Source organism: Pristis pectinata, chromosome 2, assembly GCF_009764475.1.
Source record: "Pristis pectinata isolate sPriPec2 chromosome 2, sPriPec2.1.pri, whole genome shotgun sequence".
In the NCBI taxonomy this organism is placed as follows: Eukaryota; Metazoa; Chordata; class Chondrichthyes; order Rhinopristiformes; family Pristidae; genus Pristis; species Pristis pectinata.
The window spans coordinates 136,272,635-136,295,366 of record NC_067406.1 but is presented as its reverse complement, the minus strand read 5'-3'; the positions used below and the strand labels follow the sequence as shown (position 1 = coordinate 136,295,366).

Genomic DNA, 22,732 nt, shown 5'->3' with positions numbered 1-22,732 from the left:
GCTAATATACTGAATGGTGAGCAATGGTTTCCTCTTATCCTGAGTTCTATGGATCAGCTGGTAACATTTTTGCCAACACATTCAAGTCCTACTTCAGTGACCTAAGCATGTAAAACCAGGCTGGAACTCTCAGTGCATCACTGTTGGGCTGCTGTACTGCTGATAGTCCTATTTTTAGATGAAACATTCAGCACAGACCCTGCCTACCACCTCAGGTGGTCTTGAAACTTTCACTGCATTACTTCAAGAAAGATGAGTCCTCCTCAGTATTCCAATCAAGAGGTTTCACTAAAAATTCACCTCAAATAAATAGGTTACCTGCCTACTTATTTACTGCTGGACATTGCTGTGTAGATTGGCCGCTTTTTATTATTGGTATTATTCTTGGTATTATTGGTTTAGTATTGTCACATGTAGTGAGATACAGTGAAAAGCATTTATTTTCCGTGCCAGCCAGGCAGGTCATGCCGTACATAATTACATCGAGGTAGTAAAAAGATAAACAGAATGCAGAATTATAGTGTAGCAGTTACAGAGAAAGTGCAGTGCAGGCAGACAAATAAAGTACAAGGGCCACGACGAGGTAGATTGGGAGATCAAGAGTTCATCTTTAATGTATGAGAGTCTGATAACAGTGGGATAGAAGCTGTCCTTGAGTCTGGTGGTATGTGCTTTCAAGCTTTTGTATCTTCTGCCTGACAGGAGAGGGGAGAAGAGAGAATGACCGGGGTGGGAGGGGTCTTGATTATGTTGGCTACTTTCCCAAGGCAGCAGGAAGTGTAGACGGAGTCAATGGAGGAGAGGCTGGTTTGTATGATGGACTTGTTTCCAATATACTGTTCGTTGAAAAACCAGGCCAATATTTATCCTCCTAGTAATCTCATTAATACCAAACACTTACAAAATGTCATTTAAATAAGTTGTATTATTTTATTTATCATCGGTGTTCGTTGGAGCTTGCTGATTGCAAGTTGGCTCTCAGAAAACATTTCAAAATGCTTCAGAAGTATGCCATCGGCAGCCCAGTGATTTGGTTACCCTAAAGTCAGGAAAGAGTCCAAACATTTGCAAGTCCTTTCTTGGTGTCACCTTAAGGAATCCATCAATATTTAGGACTACTGCAATAACAGTTTGGAAGCATTGTAGGCTACTGATGCAGTTGAAGTATAGGAATCAAAATTTTACAATCAATCAACATTCCCTTGGTAATTCTCAATACTTAACCACATTATGTTTCAGTTTTATTGTTTTCAGGATGTGTGTGCTGCTGGCAAGGCCAGCGTTTACTGTCTAGTCATAATTGCGCTTGAAAAGGAGGAGGTAGCCACCTATTTGAACCATAATAGTTCTTGGGTGAAGGGGCTGCCCATGTGCTTTTGGCCAGGGAATTCCAAAATTTAGATTCTGTAAGTCAGGATGGGGCATGACTTCAAAGGAACCTGCAGGTGGTGGTCTTTCCATTCACCTGCTGCCTTTGTCCATGCGCAGGTTTGGGAGGTGCTGTTGGAGTCAGCTACGCCTGTAAGTGCATTGCATTTTGCAGATAGTACACATCGAGCTGTGTTACGTTAGTGCCAGAGGAATGGAATGATTAGGGTGGTGGTATGTCTACCAGTCAAGTGAGTCAAGTGGGCAGGCGCGGTAGTGTAACGGTTAGCGTAACGCTTTACAGCGCCAGTGACCTGGGTTCAATTCTGGCCACTGTCTGTAAGGGGCTTGTATGTTCTCTCTGTGTCTGCATGGGTTTCCTCTGGGTCCTCCGGTTTCCTCCCACATTCCAAAGACGTATGGGTTAGGAAGTTGTGGGCATGCTATGTTGGCGCCGGAAGATTGGCGATACTTGCGGGCTGCCCCCAGAACACTCTACGCAAAAGATGCATTTCACTGTGTGTTTTGATGTACATGTGACTAATAAAGAGATCTTATCTTGGTCCCGGATAGTGCCATGTTTCATGCTCCCTCCCAGTCTTTCACACATTCCAAGGTTCCCTCTTTCATTCACTTCAGTGAGGATTTGACTCAGAAACTCAAAGTCAAACTCGAGTTTATTGTCACACGCACAAGTACATGTATGCACAGATGCAATAAAAACCTTACTTGCAGCAGCATCACATAAATTAAACATAAATCATACACAATTTTTACCAGAAAAAAAACCAATTAGAACAAAATAAAACACAAGGTCCATTTTAGTGCAAAGTGATCAAAGTGGTCATTGTGTTGCTGAACTGTAGCGATTAGGGTTGTGCCGGTTGGTTCAAGAACCGAATGGTTGAAGGGAAGGAGCTGTTCTTGAACCTTGTGCGAGAAGATGGCAAAGCCCAGGTGGTGGGGATCTTTGATGATGAATGTTGCTTTCTTGAGGCTGGGCCTCCTGTAGATACTTTTGATGGTGGGGAGGGATGTGCCCGTGATGTATTGGGCTGAATTCACTACTCCCTGCAGCTTCTTACGTTCCTATGCAACAATATACTTCCACTATGCTCTTGATCAGAGACTTCAGTGGCAGAAACATAATTTTAGCCAGTATTTTCCCTTTCTACTAAGTCATAAATAAATAACAGGTCCTGGTGGAGAGATGTTGACAGCACACCCTCAGGCAGTCACTTCAGAACTGTGTGAATTAACTCAAAGCACTGCATTCTTTTGCTGTTAGCCTTGTGTCTGCGATCTGCCTTTTGCTCCATCCTTGCCCGGGTTTCAGCTCCCCTCGGGAACTGTAGCTAGCACTGAGCTAATGCAAAGGGAGATCTGAAGGGAAACAATCCACCTAAATTTTACTCATTTGTCTTCTGGAAGAGACAGTAAACATAGGACCTGCCTGCTCTCTCTGACAGTTGTAAGAAAAACATCCTTGCCTTGTGTTGAAGGAAAGGGTTGTTTTCTGTGGGGTCCTGGTCAGCTTTTGGCCCAAATCGACATTCCAAGAAAGAACATTTACTTGGTAATATCCTATTGCCATTTGTGGGAGCTTGCTGTGTGCAAGTTGGTTTCCATGCTTCCAACTGTGGCTATACTTCAAACAGTTCTTGGGTGGTCGTCAAGAACTTTGTGAGTCTGAAAGGTTCTAATAAAGTGCATGGTTTTCCTGACTCAAGCTTGTCTTTGGTGAGATAAAGAACCAGATATTTAGCCAGTTAGCACCTATTTCCAAGCATTAATTGGCCTCTGGAGACTCCAGGGTGCTGATGAGCAATTCCCATTACCACTCACATACGCAAAACAGATCTGGGAGAGCTGCTGGCCCACACCTCCAATGACCCGGGTTCAATCCTGACCTCAAGTGCCGTCCGTGTGGAGTTTGCAACTTCTCCCTCTGACTGTGTGGGTTTCCCCCAACTGCTCCGGTTTCCTCCCACAGCCCAAAGACGTGCGGGTTGGTAGATTAATTGGCCACTGTAAATTACCCATAGTGTACAGCTGAGTGGTGGAATCTGGGGAATGTGAGAACAAAATGAATCAGTGTAGGATTCGTGTAAGTGGATGTTTGATGGTCACCGCAAACTTGGTAGACCAAAGGGCCTGTTTCCATGCTGTATGACTCCCTCTATGAGTTGTTGTAGGAACCTTCCTACTGCCACATTAGTCTACCCAGGAGCATAAAACCAAGTTAAGATGCAGTTCAGCAGCTCCTGAAATTCAACCAGTGATTATGCGCCGCTGAAGGCAGGGTGTGGAGGGTTGGGGATGCTTCTCTCAATTCCTACCCCCAGTCGGAGCCTGCTGACCAGTGCCTGATTCCAGTTCCTCCCTCCCCTGCCCAACCCTCAATCACTGATAACCAACAAGTAGCCCAATCCTGGAGGTCGGTGACCAGTGGTGTTCCGCAGGGATCTGTTCTGGGATCCCTGCTCTTTGTGATTTTTATAAATGACTTGGATGAGGATGTGGAAGGGTGGGTTAGTAAGTTTGATGATGATACAAAGGTTGACGGTGTTGTGGATAGTGTAGAAGGTTGCTGTAGGTTACAACAGGATATTGATAGGATGCAGAGCTGGGCTGAGAAGTGGCAGATGGAGTTCAAACCGGAAAAGTGTGAAGTGATACACGTTGGAAGGTCAAATTTGAAGGCAAAATACCAGGTTAATGGCAGGACTCTTAGCAGTGTGGAGGAATAGAGGGATCTTAGGGTCCACATCCATAGATCCTTCAAGGTTGCTGTGCAGGTTGATAGGGTTAAGAAGACGTATGGTGTGTTGGCCTTCATTAGTCAGGGTATTGAGTTCAAGAACCGCAAGATAATGTTGCAGCTCTATGGAACTCTGGTTAGACCACTCTTGGAGTATTGTGTTCAGTTCTGGTCACCTCATTATAGGAAGGATGTGGAAGCTTTCGAGAGGGTGCAGAGGAGACTTACCAGGATGCTGCCTGGATTGGAGAGCAGGTCTTGTGAGGACAGGTTGAGTGAGCTAGGGCTTTTCTCTTTGGAGTGAAGAAGAATGAGGGGTGACTTGATAGGGATGTACAAGATAAGAGGTATAGATCAAGTAGACAGTCAGAGACATTTTCCCAGGGCAAAAATGGCTAACACGAGGGAGCATAATTTTAAGGTGATTGGAGGAAGGTATAAGGGGGATGTCAGAGGTAAGTTTTTTTTTTTTACACAGAGTGGTGGGTGCATGGAATGCACTGCCAGCATAGGCTCTGGGGGCAGTTTTATTAGGGACATTTAAGAGACTCTTAGCCACATGAGTGACAGAGAAATTGAGGGTTAGATAGATCTTAGAGCAGGATAGGATGTCGGCACAACATCATGGGCCGAAGGGCCTGTACAGTGCCGTAATGTTCCATGTTCTGTCCCAATCAGCAGCCCCCTCCCTGGGCAGTAAATTAGTACCTGAATGCACCTTTCCATTGGAGTCATTAAAAAGGCTTACATGTTTATAGTGGCACAGTGGTGCAGCTAGTAGAGCCACTGTCTCACAGCTCCTGTGACATGGGTTCAATCCTGATCCCTGGCACTGTCTGTGGTAGAGTTTGCATATTCTCCCTGTGACAGCATGGGTTTCTTCCCCGTATTCTGGTTTCCTTTCACGTCCCAAGCACATACAGGTTGGTAGGTAAATTTACCACGGTAAGATGCCCCTAGTTTGTAGGTGAGTGCTAGAATCTGGGGAGGAGTTGATGGGACTGTCAGAAGAATAAAATGGGATTAGTGTAGATGGGTTCTTGCTGGGTGGCACAGACTCAATGGGCTGAAGGGCCTGTTTGTGTGGTATGATTCCACAACTCTCTGACACTGCACTTAAGGGTCATCTATCCTGGGCCCAACACATTGATGCAATCACAGAGAAGGCACTCCACTGCTCTACTTCATTAGGAGTTTGAGGAGATTCGATATGCCACCAAAGATTCTTACCAATTTCTACAGATGTACAGTGGTGAGCATTCTGACTGGTTGCATCACAGCCTGGTATGGAGGCTCCAATACACAGGATCGCAAGAGGCTGCAGAGGGTTGTAGACTCAGCCAGCTCCATCACAGGCACAACCCTCACCACCATCAACAACATCTTCAACAGGCGGTGCCTCAAGAAGGCAGCATCCATCACCAAGGACCCTCACCATCCGGGACATGTCCTCTTCTCATTACTACCGTCAGGGAGGAGGTACAGGAGCCTGACGACCCACACTGAATGATTCAGACACAGCTTCTTCCCCTCTGCCATCAGATTTCTGAATGGTCCGTGAACCCATGAATACTATCCCATTATTCCTTTTTTTACACTATTTAGTTTTGTAATTTACAGTAATTTTGTCTTTGCACTGTACTGCTGCAAAACAAAAAAATCCATGTCTTATTAGTTAGTGATAATAAATCTGATTCTGATTCTGAGATTTTTCTGCTCAAGTCTCTGGAATGGGATCTTAAGACCACTCCCTTTTGATTCAGGAGCACACATGCCAGTGACTGAGCTACAGGTACAAATTCCCAAGAAACTAATGATTGCCAGAGAAAAATGAGTCCGAAGTACTAGGAACATCAGGCAGCATTGTGATCAAAGGAGATTTCAAAGAGAGGAGAACAGCAAATGGCTTTCCTATGTGAAGACAGACAATAAACTTATTTATTTTTGCAAGGAACTAAAATCCTGTGAATGAAACATGATCCTGATGACACTAAAGAGATATGACAGAATGCCTTGTAGTCGTGAGAATATTCACATTTTAGAATGTTGATTTATTGCAACATGGATTACAAGAAAACTACAAAGAAATCTATCAGACGACTGGAGAGTTATTCAAAGAACATACTGAACCAGGTGAGGCTCTCAAACACAATTTCATTATCCAAGCACAGTAGAATGTAATTACTACAATCACTCATGGAATTCAAATCACTGTACAAAAGGACTGACCTCTGTGTGCGGCTGACACCAATTCAAATAATCAAGTCTTGTTAATTTTAGTGAACTCGTATAATATGAAAGAAAGATCATTCTGCTGTGGTCCAAAAGGCATTATACACTAGGGCTGGAAAGTGAAATAGAATGCATTATTTTTTTGCCTCAGCCACTGAAATTTTGAACCAAATCGCCAAGGGAATATTCCATCTTTGAATATATTTGAATTGATGTCAGACTTATTATACAGTATATATTGTCCCATGGAGACTTGTGAAAGCTGAAGAGAAAACAAACTGAGGGTGGTGTCAAAGGAGAGGGGAGGGTCAGAAGGGTTTAAGGAGAGAATTCTGCAATGTCAGGCTGGGCTGAGAGGAGGCTGATTACTGACGCCAGTGGAGTGAGCAGGAAGGTTGTCTTCTGTGCTTTCTGGAAATAACCTTTTCCTGATGAAGATCAGCAAAGAATTAGAACAGAGATGAAGAGAAATTTCTTTAGCCAGAGGGTTGTGGATTTATGGAATTTGTCGCCAAGTACAGCTGTGGAGGCCCGATCATTGGGGGTGTTTAAAGAGGAGATTGATAGGTAGCTAATTAGTCAGGGTATCATGGGATATGGGGAAAAGCCCAGGAATTGGGGCTGGATGGGAGAATAGTTTAGCTCATGGTGAAGTGGCGGAGCAGGTTCAATGGGCCGAATGGCCTACTTCTGCTCCTTTGTCTTGTGATCTTGTGAAAGAATTCTTTATTTATCACAACGTTTACACAACTTGGTTCTGCAAAGGTTGAATTCAAATCCAAAACAAAAATCACAGAACAGTAAGAGCACAAAAGGAGGCCAGTCAACCTCTTGAGTCTGTCCTGGCTCCATGCAAGAACAGTCCAACTGAGCCCTTATCCCACTCCCCACTCATTCCCCAAACTTCTGCAAATAATTTCCTTTTGGATACTTATCCACCTGCTTTTTGAACACCACAATTAAATGTGCCTCCACTACTCCTTTGGTAGTTCAATGCAACTCTGAACAGCCCACATGATTTTCCTCATCACTTTTCTTTCTCTTGCCAACCACCTTCACACTACGTCTCCTGGTTCTTGACCCACAAATGGGAACAGTTCTTCTCTACCTGTCTATACTCTTCATAGTTTTAGATCTCTCTATCAGATCATAAGAACATTAGAAACTGGAGAGAAGTTCACTGTTTGGCCCCTCAAACCTGATACACCATATAACAAAGATCATAGCTGAGCTTCTCCCTCAACACTACTTTCACAGATTCATAGAATTATACAGCACAGAAACAGGCCCTTCAGCCCAAATCATCCATGCTGACCAAGATGCTTACCCAAGCTAAACTCATTTGCCTGCATTTGGCCCATATCCCTCTAAACCTTTTCTATCCATGTACCTGTCCAAATGTCTTTTAAATCTTGGAATCGTACCTGCCTCTAACATCTCCTCTGGCAGCTCGCTTGACATACCCACCACCCTCGGTGTGAAAATCCTGCCCCTCAGATCCCCTTTAAATCTTTCCCCTCTCACCTTAAACCCATGTCCTCTTATTTTAGGCTCCCCTATCCTGAGAAAAAAAAGCTGTGACCATCCACCTTATCCATGCCCCTAATGATTTTATAAACCTCCAGAAGGTCACCCCTCAGTCTCCTTCGCTCCAGGGAAAACAGTCCCAGCCTATCCAATCTCTCCTTATAACTCAACCCCTCCAGTCCAGGCAACATTCTTATTACTCGTTTCTGCACCTCTCAAGCTTAATCACATCTTTCCCATCACATGGTGACCAGAAATGCACACAATACTCTACGTGCAGTCAAACCAACAATCTGTACAACTGTAACATCACATCCCAACTCCTAACTCAATGCCTCCACCGATGAAGACATGCATTCCATAAACCTTCTTCACCATTCTGTCCACCTGTATTGTAATTTTCGGGGAACTATATGCTTGTACCTCAAGGTCTGGCTATTTAATAACACTCACCAGGGTCCTGTTATTCCTTGCGTATGTCCTGCCCTGGTTTAACTTTTCAAAATGCATCACTTTGCACTTGTCTGAGTTAAATTCCATCAGCCATTCCCTTGCCCACTTTCCTATTTTCTGTTGCAAACTTAGTCAACCTCCTTCCCTGCCCACTGTACCACCAATTTTGGTGTCAACTGCAAATCTACTAATCATGTCACGTACATTCTCTTCCAAACCATTAATACACGTGATGAACAATAAAGGACCCAGCACCGATCCCGATGGCACACCACTGATTATTGGCGTCCAATCTGAAAAACCACCCTCCTTTAACCCCTCTGCCTCCCACTATCAAGCCTATTACCATGCCTACTCACCCTATACCGCATGTAGTCCAACCTTCCAGACCAACCTACCATGCCAGACCTCATCAAAGGCCTTGCTAAGGTCCATGTAGACAACATCTACCACCCTGCCCTCGGTTCTCTTGGACACCTCATGCCCTATCTCCAAATCCCTTAATTCACTTAATATTCAAACTCTATCAAGCTCTCTTCTGAATGCAATCAATGACGGAGCTTCCACAGCCCTCCAGAGTAGAGAATTCCAAACATTCACAAATGCGTGAGCAATTTATCCTCGTTTCAGTCCAAAACGTCCATCCCTTATTGAGGTTGTGACCTCTAGTTCTGGATTCCTCATTCCACATCTACGCAGTTGAGTCCCCTGAAAATGTTCTACCTTCAAATATCCTCTCAGAGGATAAAGGCCCAGCCACCTCAATTCTTCCACATGTGACAAACCTGCCATTCCAGAAACCCGTGTGTTTCATCATGAGAAACCTATTTATACTAATCCCATTTAGCGATATTCGATTCATAGCCTTGGCAATTCAAGTACTTGCCTAGATGTCTCCCAAGTGTTATGAGATCATCTGCCTCCACCATCTCCTCAGGCAGCACATTCCAAACTCCAACCACTCTTTGTTAAAAAAAAAATTTCCCCTCAGAACCTCCTACCTCTCATTTTAAATCTATTCCCTCTTGCCTTAGACACCGCCACATTGGGAAAAAGATCTTTACTATCTACCCTATCTAACCCCTTATAATTTTAAATGCCTCTCTCAGGTCATCCCTCAGCCTTCTCTGCTCCAAGGAAAACAAACCCACCTTTTCCAGTCTCACTTTATATGCCAATCCAGGCAAAATCCTGGTGGATCTCCTAGGCACCCATTATGTCCAGGAATTCTGCAATTTCCTCCTTTATCTCCCTCAGCAACCTTTGATTTCCCATGCAGACCCAGTAATTTATCTATGTTATGGAACTAGTTATCGATGCACCACAGAAAACATCCTTTCTGGATGCATCACAGCTTGGTATGGCAACTGCTCTACCGGAGACTGCAAGAGATTGCAGAGAGTTGTAAACACAACCCAGTCCATCACACAAACCAGTCTTCTCTCCATGGACTCTGTCCACACTTCCCCCTGCCTCAGGAAAGCAGCCAACATAATCAAGGACCCCTCCCACCCCGGTCATCTTCTCTTCTCCCCTCTCCCATCAGGCAGAAGATACCAAAGCTTGAGAGGAAGTACCACCAGACTCAAGGACAGCTTCTATCCCACTGTTATCAGACTCTTGAATGGACCTCTCATACGCTGAAGATGAACTTTTGATCTCCCAATCTACCTCATTGTGGCCCTTGCACTTCATTTGTCTACCTGCACTGCACTCTCTCTGTAACTGCAACACTATATTCTGCATTCTGCTTTCCTTTTGCTACCTCGCTGTATGTATGACGAGCTATTTGGATCATGCTATACATAATTACATCGAGGTATCAAAAAGAAAACAGAATGCAGAACAAAAGCTTTTCACTGTATCTTGGTACAAGTGAAAATAATAAACCAATCCCTCCTCTTCATCCACTTTTGCTGGAATCCCAACGACATCTTCTGATGAGATCCAAGCAGTATCTTCTTCAAAGAAACAATACAAAAGAATTTGTACAGTGGAGAAAACTAAGAGTTCCCACTGAGTGGTAAATAACAGGTTACCAGGCAGCAATGTCTCAGAAGGAAAGGTAAAATCCACTCATAGAATACAAGCCCCACCCTCGACAATGGATCCCAGACATGACTACAGCTTCTGGCCATCGTTATGTTTGAAGTACAATGCTGGCAAGCCCAAATGGCAGGAGGCCACAGGATGTAGTCACAATCTATATTCAGTATAGGTCAGTTGAAATGCAAGGATGAGAGTCTTTAATTGGTGAGTTTTAATGAGAGAGGCTGGGAGATCAGAAACTAATGTGGGTCAACAGGAAAGCAGATAATGGACAAAGGAGACACGGCAATATTTGAGAATAAATAACAGAAGTTAAGGATAAGCTTTTAAAGTGGATTTAGAATGAGAAGGTGGCAAGTGGCAAGGTGCAACAGACCTGAGTATAGAACTGGCAATGTCCTCAGAGCACTCACTGAAGCCAAAACACTTGTTGAAGTTGGTCCATACAGTGGTAGCAATACAATTACCCTCCAGACCTGTTCACAATGTTCAAACCTGGTTGATTTGAGATTGATTGGTCAGGTGTCCAAGCTGGTACCTTGGTGTTCAGTGTTCCTATGACACCAATGACAGGAAATAATCATGTCCTACCTTCTAGCTTCTTCTAATGTACCAACCAGAGTGAAGGTGAGCCAGTAGGGACCCATACCCATACTTATGCTAGAACCACACCAGAAAGAGATTTGTACAATCATACCAGTTACATTCAGCCCTGGTGCCAACATAACGATAGATGAGAGACAAGTCCTGCCCAAGGGATTCAGGCAGGCATCACTTCCCACCTCCTAAACAGACAATCCCCACGTTACAGGGGAGTTCTGTTCTTAGAGAACGGTCTGCATCGTGGTTTTCCACAACGCAAAGTCACGTCATCTGTGAACGTTGAAACAAAATCTAATTTTGTGGGGTTTTTTTCACTATTTTTCCTCCCAATTAAATTACATGAGAGGGAATTTTAATCCATATCTCAAATTTTTGGGTAGTGATTTGTGAAGTCAAATTTCTGTTACCCGAACAGTCATAATGTAGGGGTTGCCTGTATCTCCATTCCCAGTGGAAATGTGATATCATTAGCATCAACAGGTTCAACAGTAACAATCTTACTTACAGGTCAGAAAGCTGTGTGTTGAAGACTCACTCTAGAGATCTGAGGGAGTGCTGCACTGTCTGAAGTACCACCATTCTCTAAACACAGCCACCATCCATCCTTTGGGATATAGAGTTTCCCATAGCACTTTTCACAAGGGATCAGGAGAGTTCTCAAGGCACCACTTATGCCAAAACCATCTCCTAACACTGATGACTTGATTATTTGTCTCATTGCTATTTGTGAGAGCTTGCTGTGAACAAAATGGAGGGGAATTTCCTACAGTAAATCGAGGGCAATACTATGAAAATATTCATTGGCTGTAAAGCACTTTAAGAGTTCCTGAATTGGGAAAGTACTGTATAGATGCACCCTTTTTGTTTCAACCACACTGTCTAGGAGCAGCTTGTAAATAAAGTCTCTGCCCACAAGGAGCTATAGGATGGTTCAGTCTTAGAAAATACAGAGCATCAAAATTCCAGACCCTTGGGAGAAAACTCTAAACAGAAATTCTTACTGCATATCACATTTATTACATTTTTAACAGAAATAAAGTGTGACATTTTAAAAAATGCAACATATAGCAATTAATAACATTGAAATATTTTCTTCAGAGGAATGGAACAAATGTAAATAGGTTTGTGGTGATAAAGGTGCCTGTGGGAAGGATAATCAAGTTAAATAATTGTGGTGCCAATGAAGGTAGGAAAAATTGATGAGGTAAGTATCAAGATTGCTACATCAGTATATCTGCACAGGCCAAGGAGAGCAGGTAACCTCCAAGGGAAGGTCAAGTATATCCCCTCCAGGACTTTATTGTGTATTATACAATGAGAAGATTCACAAGACTTTAGCCCCAGATTTAGTGTCATAGTCATAGAGTCATACAGCATGGAAACAGGCCCTTCTGCCCAACTCGTCCATGCTAACTGTGTTGCCCAGCAAGCTAGTCCCATCTGCCCGCATTTGGCCCATAGTCCTCTAAACCTCTCCTATTCATGTACTTAACTAGATGGCTTTTAAATGTTGCTGATGTGCCCACCTTAACCACTATTTCTGGCAGCTCCTTCCAAGTACGCACTACCTTTTGCGTGAAGAAGCTGCCCCTGATGTCCCTTTTAAATCTATCACCTCTGATCTTAAACCTATGCCCCCTTGTCTTTAGCACCCCCTCCCTGGGAAAAAGACAATGTGTTTTCACCCTGTCTATGCCCCTCACGATCTTGTATACCTCTATCAGGTCACCCCTCAATCTCCTGCATTCCAGGGAATAAAGTCCTAGTCTACACAACCTTTCCTTGTAACTCAAGCCCCCAGATAGCAATTTAAATCACACTTGTTTAGGTAGGGAACATGAGCAGCTAAAATGAGGCCAATCTCCTGGCCTCCCTGATCCTGCAGCCAACCCAGTCTATCCTGATCTTCAGAGGAGGGAAAATCTACAGGGATGAAGCCCTTCTTTCAAATAAGCGGCTTGGGTCTAATGGCATCACTGGGATGTGATCTGGAATTATAGCTGGGCCCTGAATGGGAGTGGTGACCAGTGACAGCATTGGACACTGTGGATCTGGACAATCTGAGGCAGGACTCTGAGAATATGTACATATATAAATAAAAATGGAGCCTAGCAGTTAAGTTCCAGTTCCTTGACCCATCAGGATTCATGTACACCATTTCCATCACCCCAAACACACTCCTTTGTAAATCCCAAGTTTTAACGTAATCCATTGAATTATAATTAAATCCAAGAGACCCTTGGACCAAGGACACCTCCCAGCTCAGAGATTCTCTATTCTCTCATTCTGCCCACAGTCCCTCGGGCAGAAGATACAAAAGCTTGAAAACATGTACCACCAGGCTCAATGACAGCTTCTGTTCTGCTCTTATAAGACTCCTGAATGGGCCTCTTGTATGATAAAGCTCTTGACCTCACAATCTATCTCGTCATGGCCCTTGCACTTTATTGTCTCCCTACACTGCACTTTCTCTGCAATGTAACTAGAACACTATATTCTGCATTCTGTTATTGCTTTTTTTTTGTTCTATCTTGATGTACTTATGTTGTGAAATGATCTTTAAGGATCACTTCACAACGTAAGTAGAACAAAGCAAAAAATAAAACAAAACAAAGTTTTTCACTGTTTCTCAGTTCATGTGACAATAATAATCCCCAATCCCCATAGGTCAAATTTAATTTCTTTCTGGGTTTTCCAATAAAATGGAAAGGTTATCTGTTTGTAAAGAGGGGCTAAGTTTGTTGAGTCTTTACCTTGGGTCTTTCCGCAGATTGAGTTGAATATTCCATGACCTTCCACATTTCCCTGCGTAAATCCAAAATCATCCAAACCACTCCCTCCCCGTGTGATAATGCACACCAGGTCCCACCCACACATCAACCCTCAATTTCAAATCCCTATCCTTGTTTTCAAATCCCACTCTACCTCGCCCTCCACCCGCACTACCTTACCACCACCCAGTTCCTCCCCCAACCCCTGTTAACCCCTTCAGCCCTACAACCACATGAAAGCTCTTCACTCTTCCATTTCTGGCTTCATGTGCTGTCCTGATTTTAAATGCTTCATGACTGATGGCATTCTCTCCCCAAACCCTTGCCCTTTCTCCTGCTTCCCCCTTAAAGTGCTCCTTAAATGCATTGTCTTTCGCAAGACTTTTAATTATCTGAACAGGTACCTCTTTATATGGCTTGACGTCAAATTTTTGTTTGATAATATCTCACTGCCTTAAAGGCATTATTTAAATGCATGTTGCTTTTGTTGCATGAGAAATTGTCATAGAAACAACATGGAACCAGGCCTTTGAGCCCACCAAGTACATGCTGATCATTACTCACCCATTAACAATAATCCTGAATTAATCCCACAATCTCTACATTGTCATCAACACCCCCCCCCCCCCAGATTCTGCCACTCAACTACACACTGGGGGAAACTTTACAGTGGCTAATTAACCACAAACCTGCATTTCTTTGGGATGTGGGAGGAAACTGGAGCACCCAGAGGAAACCCATGGAGTCACAGGGAGAATGTGCAAACTCCACACAAACAGTACCTGAGGTTAGGATTGAACCTGGGTGTCTGACGGTGAGAGGCTGCGACACTCTGCTCCCAAATAACAATATCAATAATTTACAAAATCAACTATTTTTTTTCCAGTAAATGGACATGTTTGCTACAAAACTATCAAGCATGGCCCATTTCCATTCTACTTTTTCAAACAAATTAATTTCCATTCAGTTTGCTTAAATTAAATGGATTTGCAACACAGAGCAAATTTGGTGTTTCTCCATACTTTGATACAGGTATCACAAAAAAATCTGGTGCCTCCTAACCAATTTTGTATTTAAATTATTGTGCACTACACAACTCAGTAGCTTCACATTAAGTTCTTGTTCTCTTCAAGCTGGATAATTATAGTCCTGGGAGTGGATCAATCTTGATCTGTGTCCCTTGGTGCCAGCTCTAATCACTTTCCAATCAGTTACAGTGAAGCGTTCTTTGATCCAACCTGCTGCTCATTTTCTATTTCCCTTGATTTTCTTAGTCTTCAAAAATCTATCCATTTTAGCCTTGAATGTACTCAACAACTAAGCAGAGATTGGCAGTCTTTTGAGTAAAGGCGGCTACATTCCTGCAGATATCTCTTGATCTGAATTTAAAGCTCCTTGTCCTAATGTTATGAGCTCTAGTTTTAGACTCTGGCTTAAGGAAAGTGCTTATCATCATCTAACCTGTCAAACCCACCCAGAAACTTATAAGTCTTAACAAGATCTACTTTGATTCTGCTGATCGTCGATGACCACAACCAACTTTACTCTATAAATGCATTTCTTCAAGAGGTAGAGGAGAGGAACAATGTAATGGGGTAGGAAGAGCAAGTGACTGAAATACTATGGAAACAGGAAGCACCTCCTGCTGCAAAGAAATTCCTTTTTGCAGCACGTTCTCTACTCATCGCAATCCAATTCAACAACGGGACTTAAAATGATCTTAGCTCTCTCATCTGCATCGTAAGATTCTCAACGCAGTGTAGGCCGCTACCAAGTACCAATCACTCTTTACTACTGGTCATTCACTGGATTAAGGGGAATGGATACGGAATAAGTTTTCATAGGAAACTGCATCCAGACTTAGTAAAAGACAGTCAATTCACATTAATACAATACAAAAAGATTAGCTGAAAACTTGACAACTGTTAGTGCTGTTGTTGAAATTAATTACAGACAGTTATATATTTCACCTGGGATGGTGAGCTAAGATGCATAATATTGATACTTCTAGTCATATATTAATACCATAAAAAGTTTTCTGGTTTACTAAATAGAGCACATCAAGTAACATGAAACATATGTATTTGGAACAAGTGTTACGTTCCTTAATGAATTTAGGAATCTGCTTAATACCCTGTACTTCTACAAATAATCATACTGTTGGCTCTATTTCAACATGTTTCAACACTTATTTGCTTTTCAGATGACATTCTACAGGAACCACAGAACTGTAAATGTCACGGGCTGCTTATGTAAACTTTATCCCTCAAAGCATGACCAAACATCGAAGTATATCAAAAGCAGAGAATGCTGGAAGTGCTTGGCAGGCCGTGCAGCATCAGGGAGGGAGGGATCAAGGACCCTTCATCAGAACTGGAAATGTGAGAAGGCAAGTGTGTTTTAAATTGGAGAGGGAGGGAGGATTGTGGGGAGCAGAGGGAGTGTCTGTGACAGGGTGCAGACAAAAGTTGCCAAGGCGACAATTATTTTTTAAAAATCAGCAGTTGGAAACAAGAAAGAAGAAGCAAATTGAAGTAGAAATAGTCATTCCTTTGTGGGGGGGGGGGGTGAGGGGGAGAAAGGGAGAGGGAGAGGGAGAATAAAATGATGTTACCTGAAATTGTTAAATTCAATATTAAGTCCCGATGACTAGCACACGCCAAGAAGGAAAATAAGGTGCTGTTCCTCAAGCTTACATTGGAGGCAAGAGTTGGAGTGGGGTAAGAATTAAAGTGACAGGTGACTGGAAGCTCAGGGCTGCCCTTGCAGACTGAGCAGTATTGTCCTGCAAGGTGGTCAGCCATTCTGCATTTGGTTTCTCCAATGTAGAGGAGACCACATTGTGGTACTAAGTGCAATACACTAAATTGGAAGAAGTATGAGTGTGTAAAGCTTCCTGCATTTTCTGTTTTTCTTTTGGAATTCCAGCATCTGCAGTTTTTTTGCTCCAACTAAAATATACCAATTGTTTTCATGCATTCTATGCCATCGTGTGATTTTCATGAGTTTCAAGATAATGGATACACATTTTTTGAGTCCAAGAATTTCTGAATAAAATCTTCACAAACCAGTTATCTCTATAATATTAATTTACCCTTTATGAAATAATAGCTAACCACTCATTGTATCTACAGCTGGTGGACATTATTGTCTAACAATCAACCTACATGGTTCCTCTAGAAAAAATGACACACAATAGAATGGCCATGTGGAATAATGTCACCCACTCACGTATGCTAAGAAAAAAAAATCTGTCCATAAACGTGTCCAGGAAAAAGAAATTATAAAGCAGTCCGTCTCAAACAATTTGAAGGGTTCTTGAAATATTGCTAAATTAATTTCAGTCAATTACAGATGAAGGTTCTGGACGGACACAACACTGTGGGGACCTCATGTTCTGTAGAACTGTCCTGAATATATTTTGCTGCCTCCTTTTGTTAGGTTTATTGCTCCCAGGGGTTGCGTCTATGGACGCTGATCTTTTGCTCTGGTTGTTTACCTTGATTTGCTTCTCATACTCCACGATCTGTCTCTGTAAGTGACACTGAATGGCAAATCCCAATGATTCAGGGTCAAGTGAAGCTCCATACACCTCCCAGGTCATTCCCTGTTCATCCCAGATCACGTCGCGGACATTCTTCGACTGCACTGTCTCTTTGCTTGCATCACTGGCCATCTGCTCTGGTTCAACTTCCACATCAATAGTCTGTTTTGCTTTTCCAGTCTTAAAACTGTCAGACTGCTTACTGAGGTGAGGAGTATTTTTTGATTGCACAGATTCCTTCTTAGCAAAATCACCTGCTTTCGATCGGGCTACTTCCTTACAGTTGTCATATGAAGCTGTTAGCTGGCCAGGTCCTTTGCTGTTGTTCAAATCAGTTTTCAATTGCCTAGGTTCTTTCCTGACATCACAAGCAGCTTGTGACTGGGCCAATCCCTTATTAATACTGTGTGCATCTTTTGATTGGCTGGATGCTTTCCTTGCGTTCTGGTCAGAGTCTGGCTGATCAGTTTCCTCTATGATATTGTAAGGGCTTTGTGATTGGCCAGGTTCTATACTTTGCAGTTGGACAGATATTATATTGATACCATCTTTAGATTGCTTAGTTTCCTTTCTGGGGTCATGTTTTGACTGAACGTGCTCCTTTTTGACACCTGATTGGCCAGAATAATTAATCCTGTCACCAGCCGCTTGTGCTTGAGCACAATCCTTTTCATCATTATCCACAATGAGTGACCAATCAGATATCCCTTGAATGTCTTTAGCAAATTCTAGGCTTTTGACTGGCTTGCTAATGTCAGAGTCTATTTTCAATTGGTCAGATTTATTACAGCTGTCCTTTAGTTGGCCAGATTGCCAACTTATTACAGGTCCTTGTTTTGATTGGTCAGATTCTTTGCTACTTCTCTGTGGTTGGACTTTCATACTGATGTCAGCAGCAATGCTGGACTGGCCTGCTTTACCAAGGATGGTTTGTGATTGGTTGTTTTTGTTATTGGGGCAAGCAGCAACACGGCTATGTACAGATGCTTCAGCAACACAATGTAACGAGGGGAGGTGGGAGGCTTCTTGTCTGATGCTATTATTAATATTTGATTGGTCTGAATTGTCACCATCAACACAAGCATTCTCTGACTGCTTGGGTCCTTGGTGTATCTGAGACATACCTTTTGAGTAGTCAGGTTCTGCTCTGAGCTGCAAGTGGTCATGTGGTCCAGTTTCACCAAGTTTTGATTGACTTATGACAGCAGCAGATTGCCCCTGTCCATGATCTGGAACTCCAGAAACAAGCAGCCCACTTCTGTTGTCACGAGTCATTGTCAGCCGATGACAGTCAGATCCCTGAGGAGATTTCTGCTCATTTTCTTTGTTACCCTGACAGGATTCCATGCCAGTTGACTCTTCACTGAGCTCACAAATGATACTTGATTGCTCAGAGTCCTCTGCAAATGTACAAGTGATCTTCAGTTGTTCCAACCCCTGCTGGGCGCCACTGATGCACACCGTGTGGTTATTAGCCATGTAGGGTTTGGAGTTACTACTTTCTGAACAGACTTTCTGAGCACCCCAGTAATCACTCAGTGAGCTTCCTGCCAATCCAGGCACTGGGCTCTTGGGACTGGTTGCGGTTGATTTACACTGAAAACTTTGCAGGACTGCCTGGACCTCAACATCCCGACAGGACCTATTCCGGTTGGGAGGAAAGGAGCTGGCTGGAGACTGGGTCGTCATTGTCTCTGCGTCCTTAAATTTGCACTCATCTTGTTGGCTTTTTCCCCTTTGGTTTGATTCAGCACCCAATGGTGGCATGGTTGACTGCTGTTCTGTGGGACAGTCGTGGATAGACAGTTTGTTTCCCTTTGATGCAATCTGTAGCCCATGAATTTCCTCAAGAAATGGCGGGCCAGTTTTGGGAATGGCATCTCCCTTCATTCCAATTCCCAGTTGCTGCTCACTGTTTTCAGCTTCAGATTCAGCTTCAGCTGTTCCTCCTTTCCTGTCACCTGGTTCGACATTATCCTTCATTGCTGGGTCAGTCTCACCGCCAACATTCTTTCCCCCTTCTCTTTCAATGCCATCCCATTCAGTTTTCTGGACATGGGGAGATTTTTGGAGGTGCCCATCCAGTCTTATCTCTTGACCCAGTTCTGAACCCTTCTCATCTCCTTTAAGGTGTTGACTGTGGGTCTCCACATCATTGGTTCCAAAAGATCCTGTGCCCCAAACCATTGTCTGGTGACTGTCAGTCCCAGAAGGTCCAGATTCCACATCCATAGTCCACTGATCATCAGCCCCAGAAAGTTGAGTGTCCAAACCTTTTTTCTGCCGACTATTAACCACAGTAGGTCCTGTGTTTCCAATATCGACCAACTTACTATCAGTCCCAGGAAGCCCTGTATCCACAACCTTGGTCCACTGACCATCAGTCCCAGGAGATTCTGTGTCCACACACTTGATCAGTTGACCAACAGCCCCAGGTGGTCCTGTGTCTGTATCATTGGTCCATTGACCATCAGCCCCAGGAAGCTCTATATCCACATCCTTGGTCTGTTGAACATCTGCCTCAAGGGGTCCTGTATCCACTCCCTTGGTCTGTTGAACATCAACTGTATCCACACACTTGATCGGCTGACCATCAATCCCAGAAGGTTCTGTGTCCACACACTTGATCTGCTGATCGTCAGTCCCAGGATGTTCTGTGTCCATTACCTTGGGACACTGACCATCAGTCCCAGGGAGTTCTGTGCCCACACCCTTGATCAGCTCACCATCAGTCCCAGGAGGCCCTGTGTCCCCATCCTTGCTATGTAGACCACCAGAAGGTCCAGGTTGAGAATGTTCTATTTGCTGTGTTTCTGGCCCACTTCCCGTCTGCTTGCCCGGTGCTATGGCTAACTGACTTTGCTTCACAGTGTCCTTGCCTGCGCTGTCACAACTGTCATTCCCTGCGGCTGGTGCACTCGTCTGTTCCTGTTCCCCTTCGCCGGACCCATCCTGGCCGGGTGCAAATGGAGGAGGAGCGGAGCTGGCGACGCCCACATTTGTCCCAGGACATGAGCCCAGAGCCTTCTGATGGTCTGGAGATGTTGGTTTCCATTGGCTGTTGCTGCAAGAGCTTCCTCCAAGGCCTTCACTGCCCACTACCAACCTTGGCACTGTCTGGGCATCCAGTTCTCCTGCTATTGTCCCCATCCGGTCCTGTGGCCTTGACTCAGGATAAGGTGCCAATGCAGTCTTTGCCTTTGATTTAAATTCCTTGTCCAAGTGTCACTGGGAGCCCAAGTACTTCTTAAGAGCTCATCGTTCCCTGTGTCATGGGAGAGAAATCCAGATCTGAATTACATCTTGCATTAGAGGAAGAGAATTTAAGACCACCTCCTACCCAACATTTTCCCTCTCTTTGCCAAACAATCTTATCAACTTTACTGAAGCATTCAGAAATATTTGGCACTTCTTATATGAACATAGATTCAAGAGATACAAAGAATCACTGTAAACTGCATAAATAATAGATGTAGTGGATCTTTTTAACAATAATGGCTGTCAATAGTTGTTGCCAAGTATATTAATGACCAAGATACTTGCCAGTCTCAATTAATAGTATTTTTAAATGCCAGACGACATTGAGCTCTCTCTATTTCAAGAATGCACGTATGAAAACCACATTCTGTCAATACTAAATGTAATCAAAACTCAAAAATACTGCTGATGCTTTAAGTCTGAAATAAAACCAGATAATGTCAGGAATAGTCAGCAGGTCAGGCACCAACCATGGAAAGAGAAATCATTATTTCAGGTTGATAACCTTTCATCAGAAAAATTAGACATGTTTTCTCAATATCCTTCCTCCCCACTATAAAAACCACACAATACAACCTACCTGGTTCACAATGGATGAGGTGAGTTCCATGTATCAATGTGTACTGAATGTTAATCATTACGTGCATGGTCTCTCACACACACACAGTCAGAGGTACTCAGAAACACGCAAATAGATGTATACATGGGCAGGCAAGTAAACACACACACTGGACAGACAGATAAAGGCATACACACACACACACACACAAAACATATACACAGAACCACACACAAATAAAGATTCACAAAAAAAACAACAAAAGCAGACATACAGATGTTAGGCGCATACATGCACACAATTAGGCACAAACACACACACACATGTGCATACACAGTCATACACACAGAGTTAGACACACACATGCACACACAGACACAGTGTTAGACACACACATGCACACATACACACACAGAATTGGACACACATATACACACACAGTTAGACACACAAAGTTAGGCACACACATACAGTTACACACGCAGAGTTAGGCAGACAGAGCTAGACACACACACACACACACACACAGTTTGACACAGACAATTAGACACACACAGTTAGACATACACACACACAGACATACAAGCAGTTAAACATACACACACACATACACACAGTTAGATATAGACAGACAGAATTAGACACGCACATACACGCATAGTTAGACACACACAGTTAGACATACACACGCACAGTTATACAGACACACACACGTTCCACGTTGAGCCTCCTTTTCATATTTCAAACAATATTTACCGTTTCCCTTCCGCAGCTGACTCTGTGCGAACAATCAATACCAACCCTTCAGTGAAACGGAAGGCAGCGCCGGACGGCAGCCTTCCCCATGAATTTCCCAGACAGTCCCGCAGCCTATTTCTGACCCGGCATTTTCAGCCGGACGCGGGGTATCGGAAAGCTCCCAGCGCAGCGCTCTAACACCAACCAAGCGTGACTCCGGCACAGTATTCCGAGTGTACCTTCACCCCTGTCCGTCCTCGGGATTAAACAACGGGTGGCTTTCTGCAGGGGCTGCCACACCGGGAGACCCTTGCGCTGGGAAGGGAAGCACACAGCAATGAACGGCAGTGAGAGGCAGCGTCCCGGACCCACCCCAGTAGCGCGTTTGGACTTCCCTCCCCAACAGTGAGAGGGACACCGACTTGCACAGGTGCACCATGCAAGTCTGCACCTGTGCAGCACAGACAAGGAGAGACGCCACTGCGGAGAACTGCGGCGAGGAATGCAGGGTCCTTGAAACACACTCACCGGGCTCCCCAGTCTCTCTCCCCCTCTCTCTCTCTCTCTCCGGCCGTCCTCGCTTCCTCTGCCACAAACACACACACAGCTCAATGCCCGACCCTGCCGCATCCAACAAGATCTTGCAGCTGCAACCCAGCTCCCAATTGCGGAGATCTGCCAATAAACCCAAGTTCCTTTATTTGCCAAAAGCGGGGCAGACTTGGTCTTTGCAATGTTAAAAGGGCTCCGTGCACCCGGCGCAATCCCCAATGCAACATGAAGCCAGTGCGCGTCACTGATCAAGGAGCCGGGACGAAGACGTCAGACACATTGCACCAACCGTGCATTTTACTCATTCCCGCTTCACC

At 43.9% G+C, this 22,732-nt stretch overlaps 1 protein-coding gene across 5 annotated transcripts; it reads right to left on the bottom strand.

The window, feature by feature from the left end:
- Positions 1-2,345: 2,345 nt before the first annotated feature.
- On the bottom strand, positions 2,346-22,644 carry LOC127587260 (uncharacterized). Of its 5 annotated transcripts, none has more exons than XM_052045552.1 (2): positions 22,392-22,644; positions 2,346-20,573 (listed from the first exon to the last, which is right to left on the bottom strand). In XM_052045552.1, exon 2 carries the CDS (start codon positions 20,456-20,458, stop codon positions 17,105-17,107), a length of 3,354 nt encoding a protein of 1,117 aa, XP_051901512.1. In that variant the 5' UTR covers positions 20,459-20,573; positions 22,392-22,644; the 3' UTR covers positions 2,346-17,104. The 5 variants fall into 5 exon arrangements, with proteins under 5 accessions (XP_051901512.1, XP_051901534.1, XP_051901521.1 ...); XM_052045574.1 differs by lacking the exon at positions 22,392-22,644 and adding an exon at positions 22,103-22,222; XM_052045561.1 differs by lacking the exon at positions 22,392-22,644 and adding an exon at positions 21,882-22,216.
- Between the last annotated feature and the right edge of the window lie 88 nt (positions 22,645-22,732).

Coding starts and splice junctions, on each gene's coding strand:
- LOC127587260 (XM_052045552.1), bottom strand. CDS start 20,458: ATGGGGACAATAGCAGGAGAACTGGATGCCCAGACAGTGCCAAGGTTG.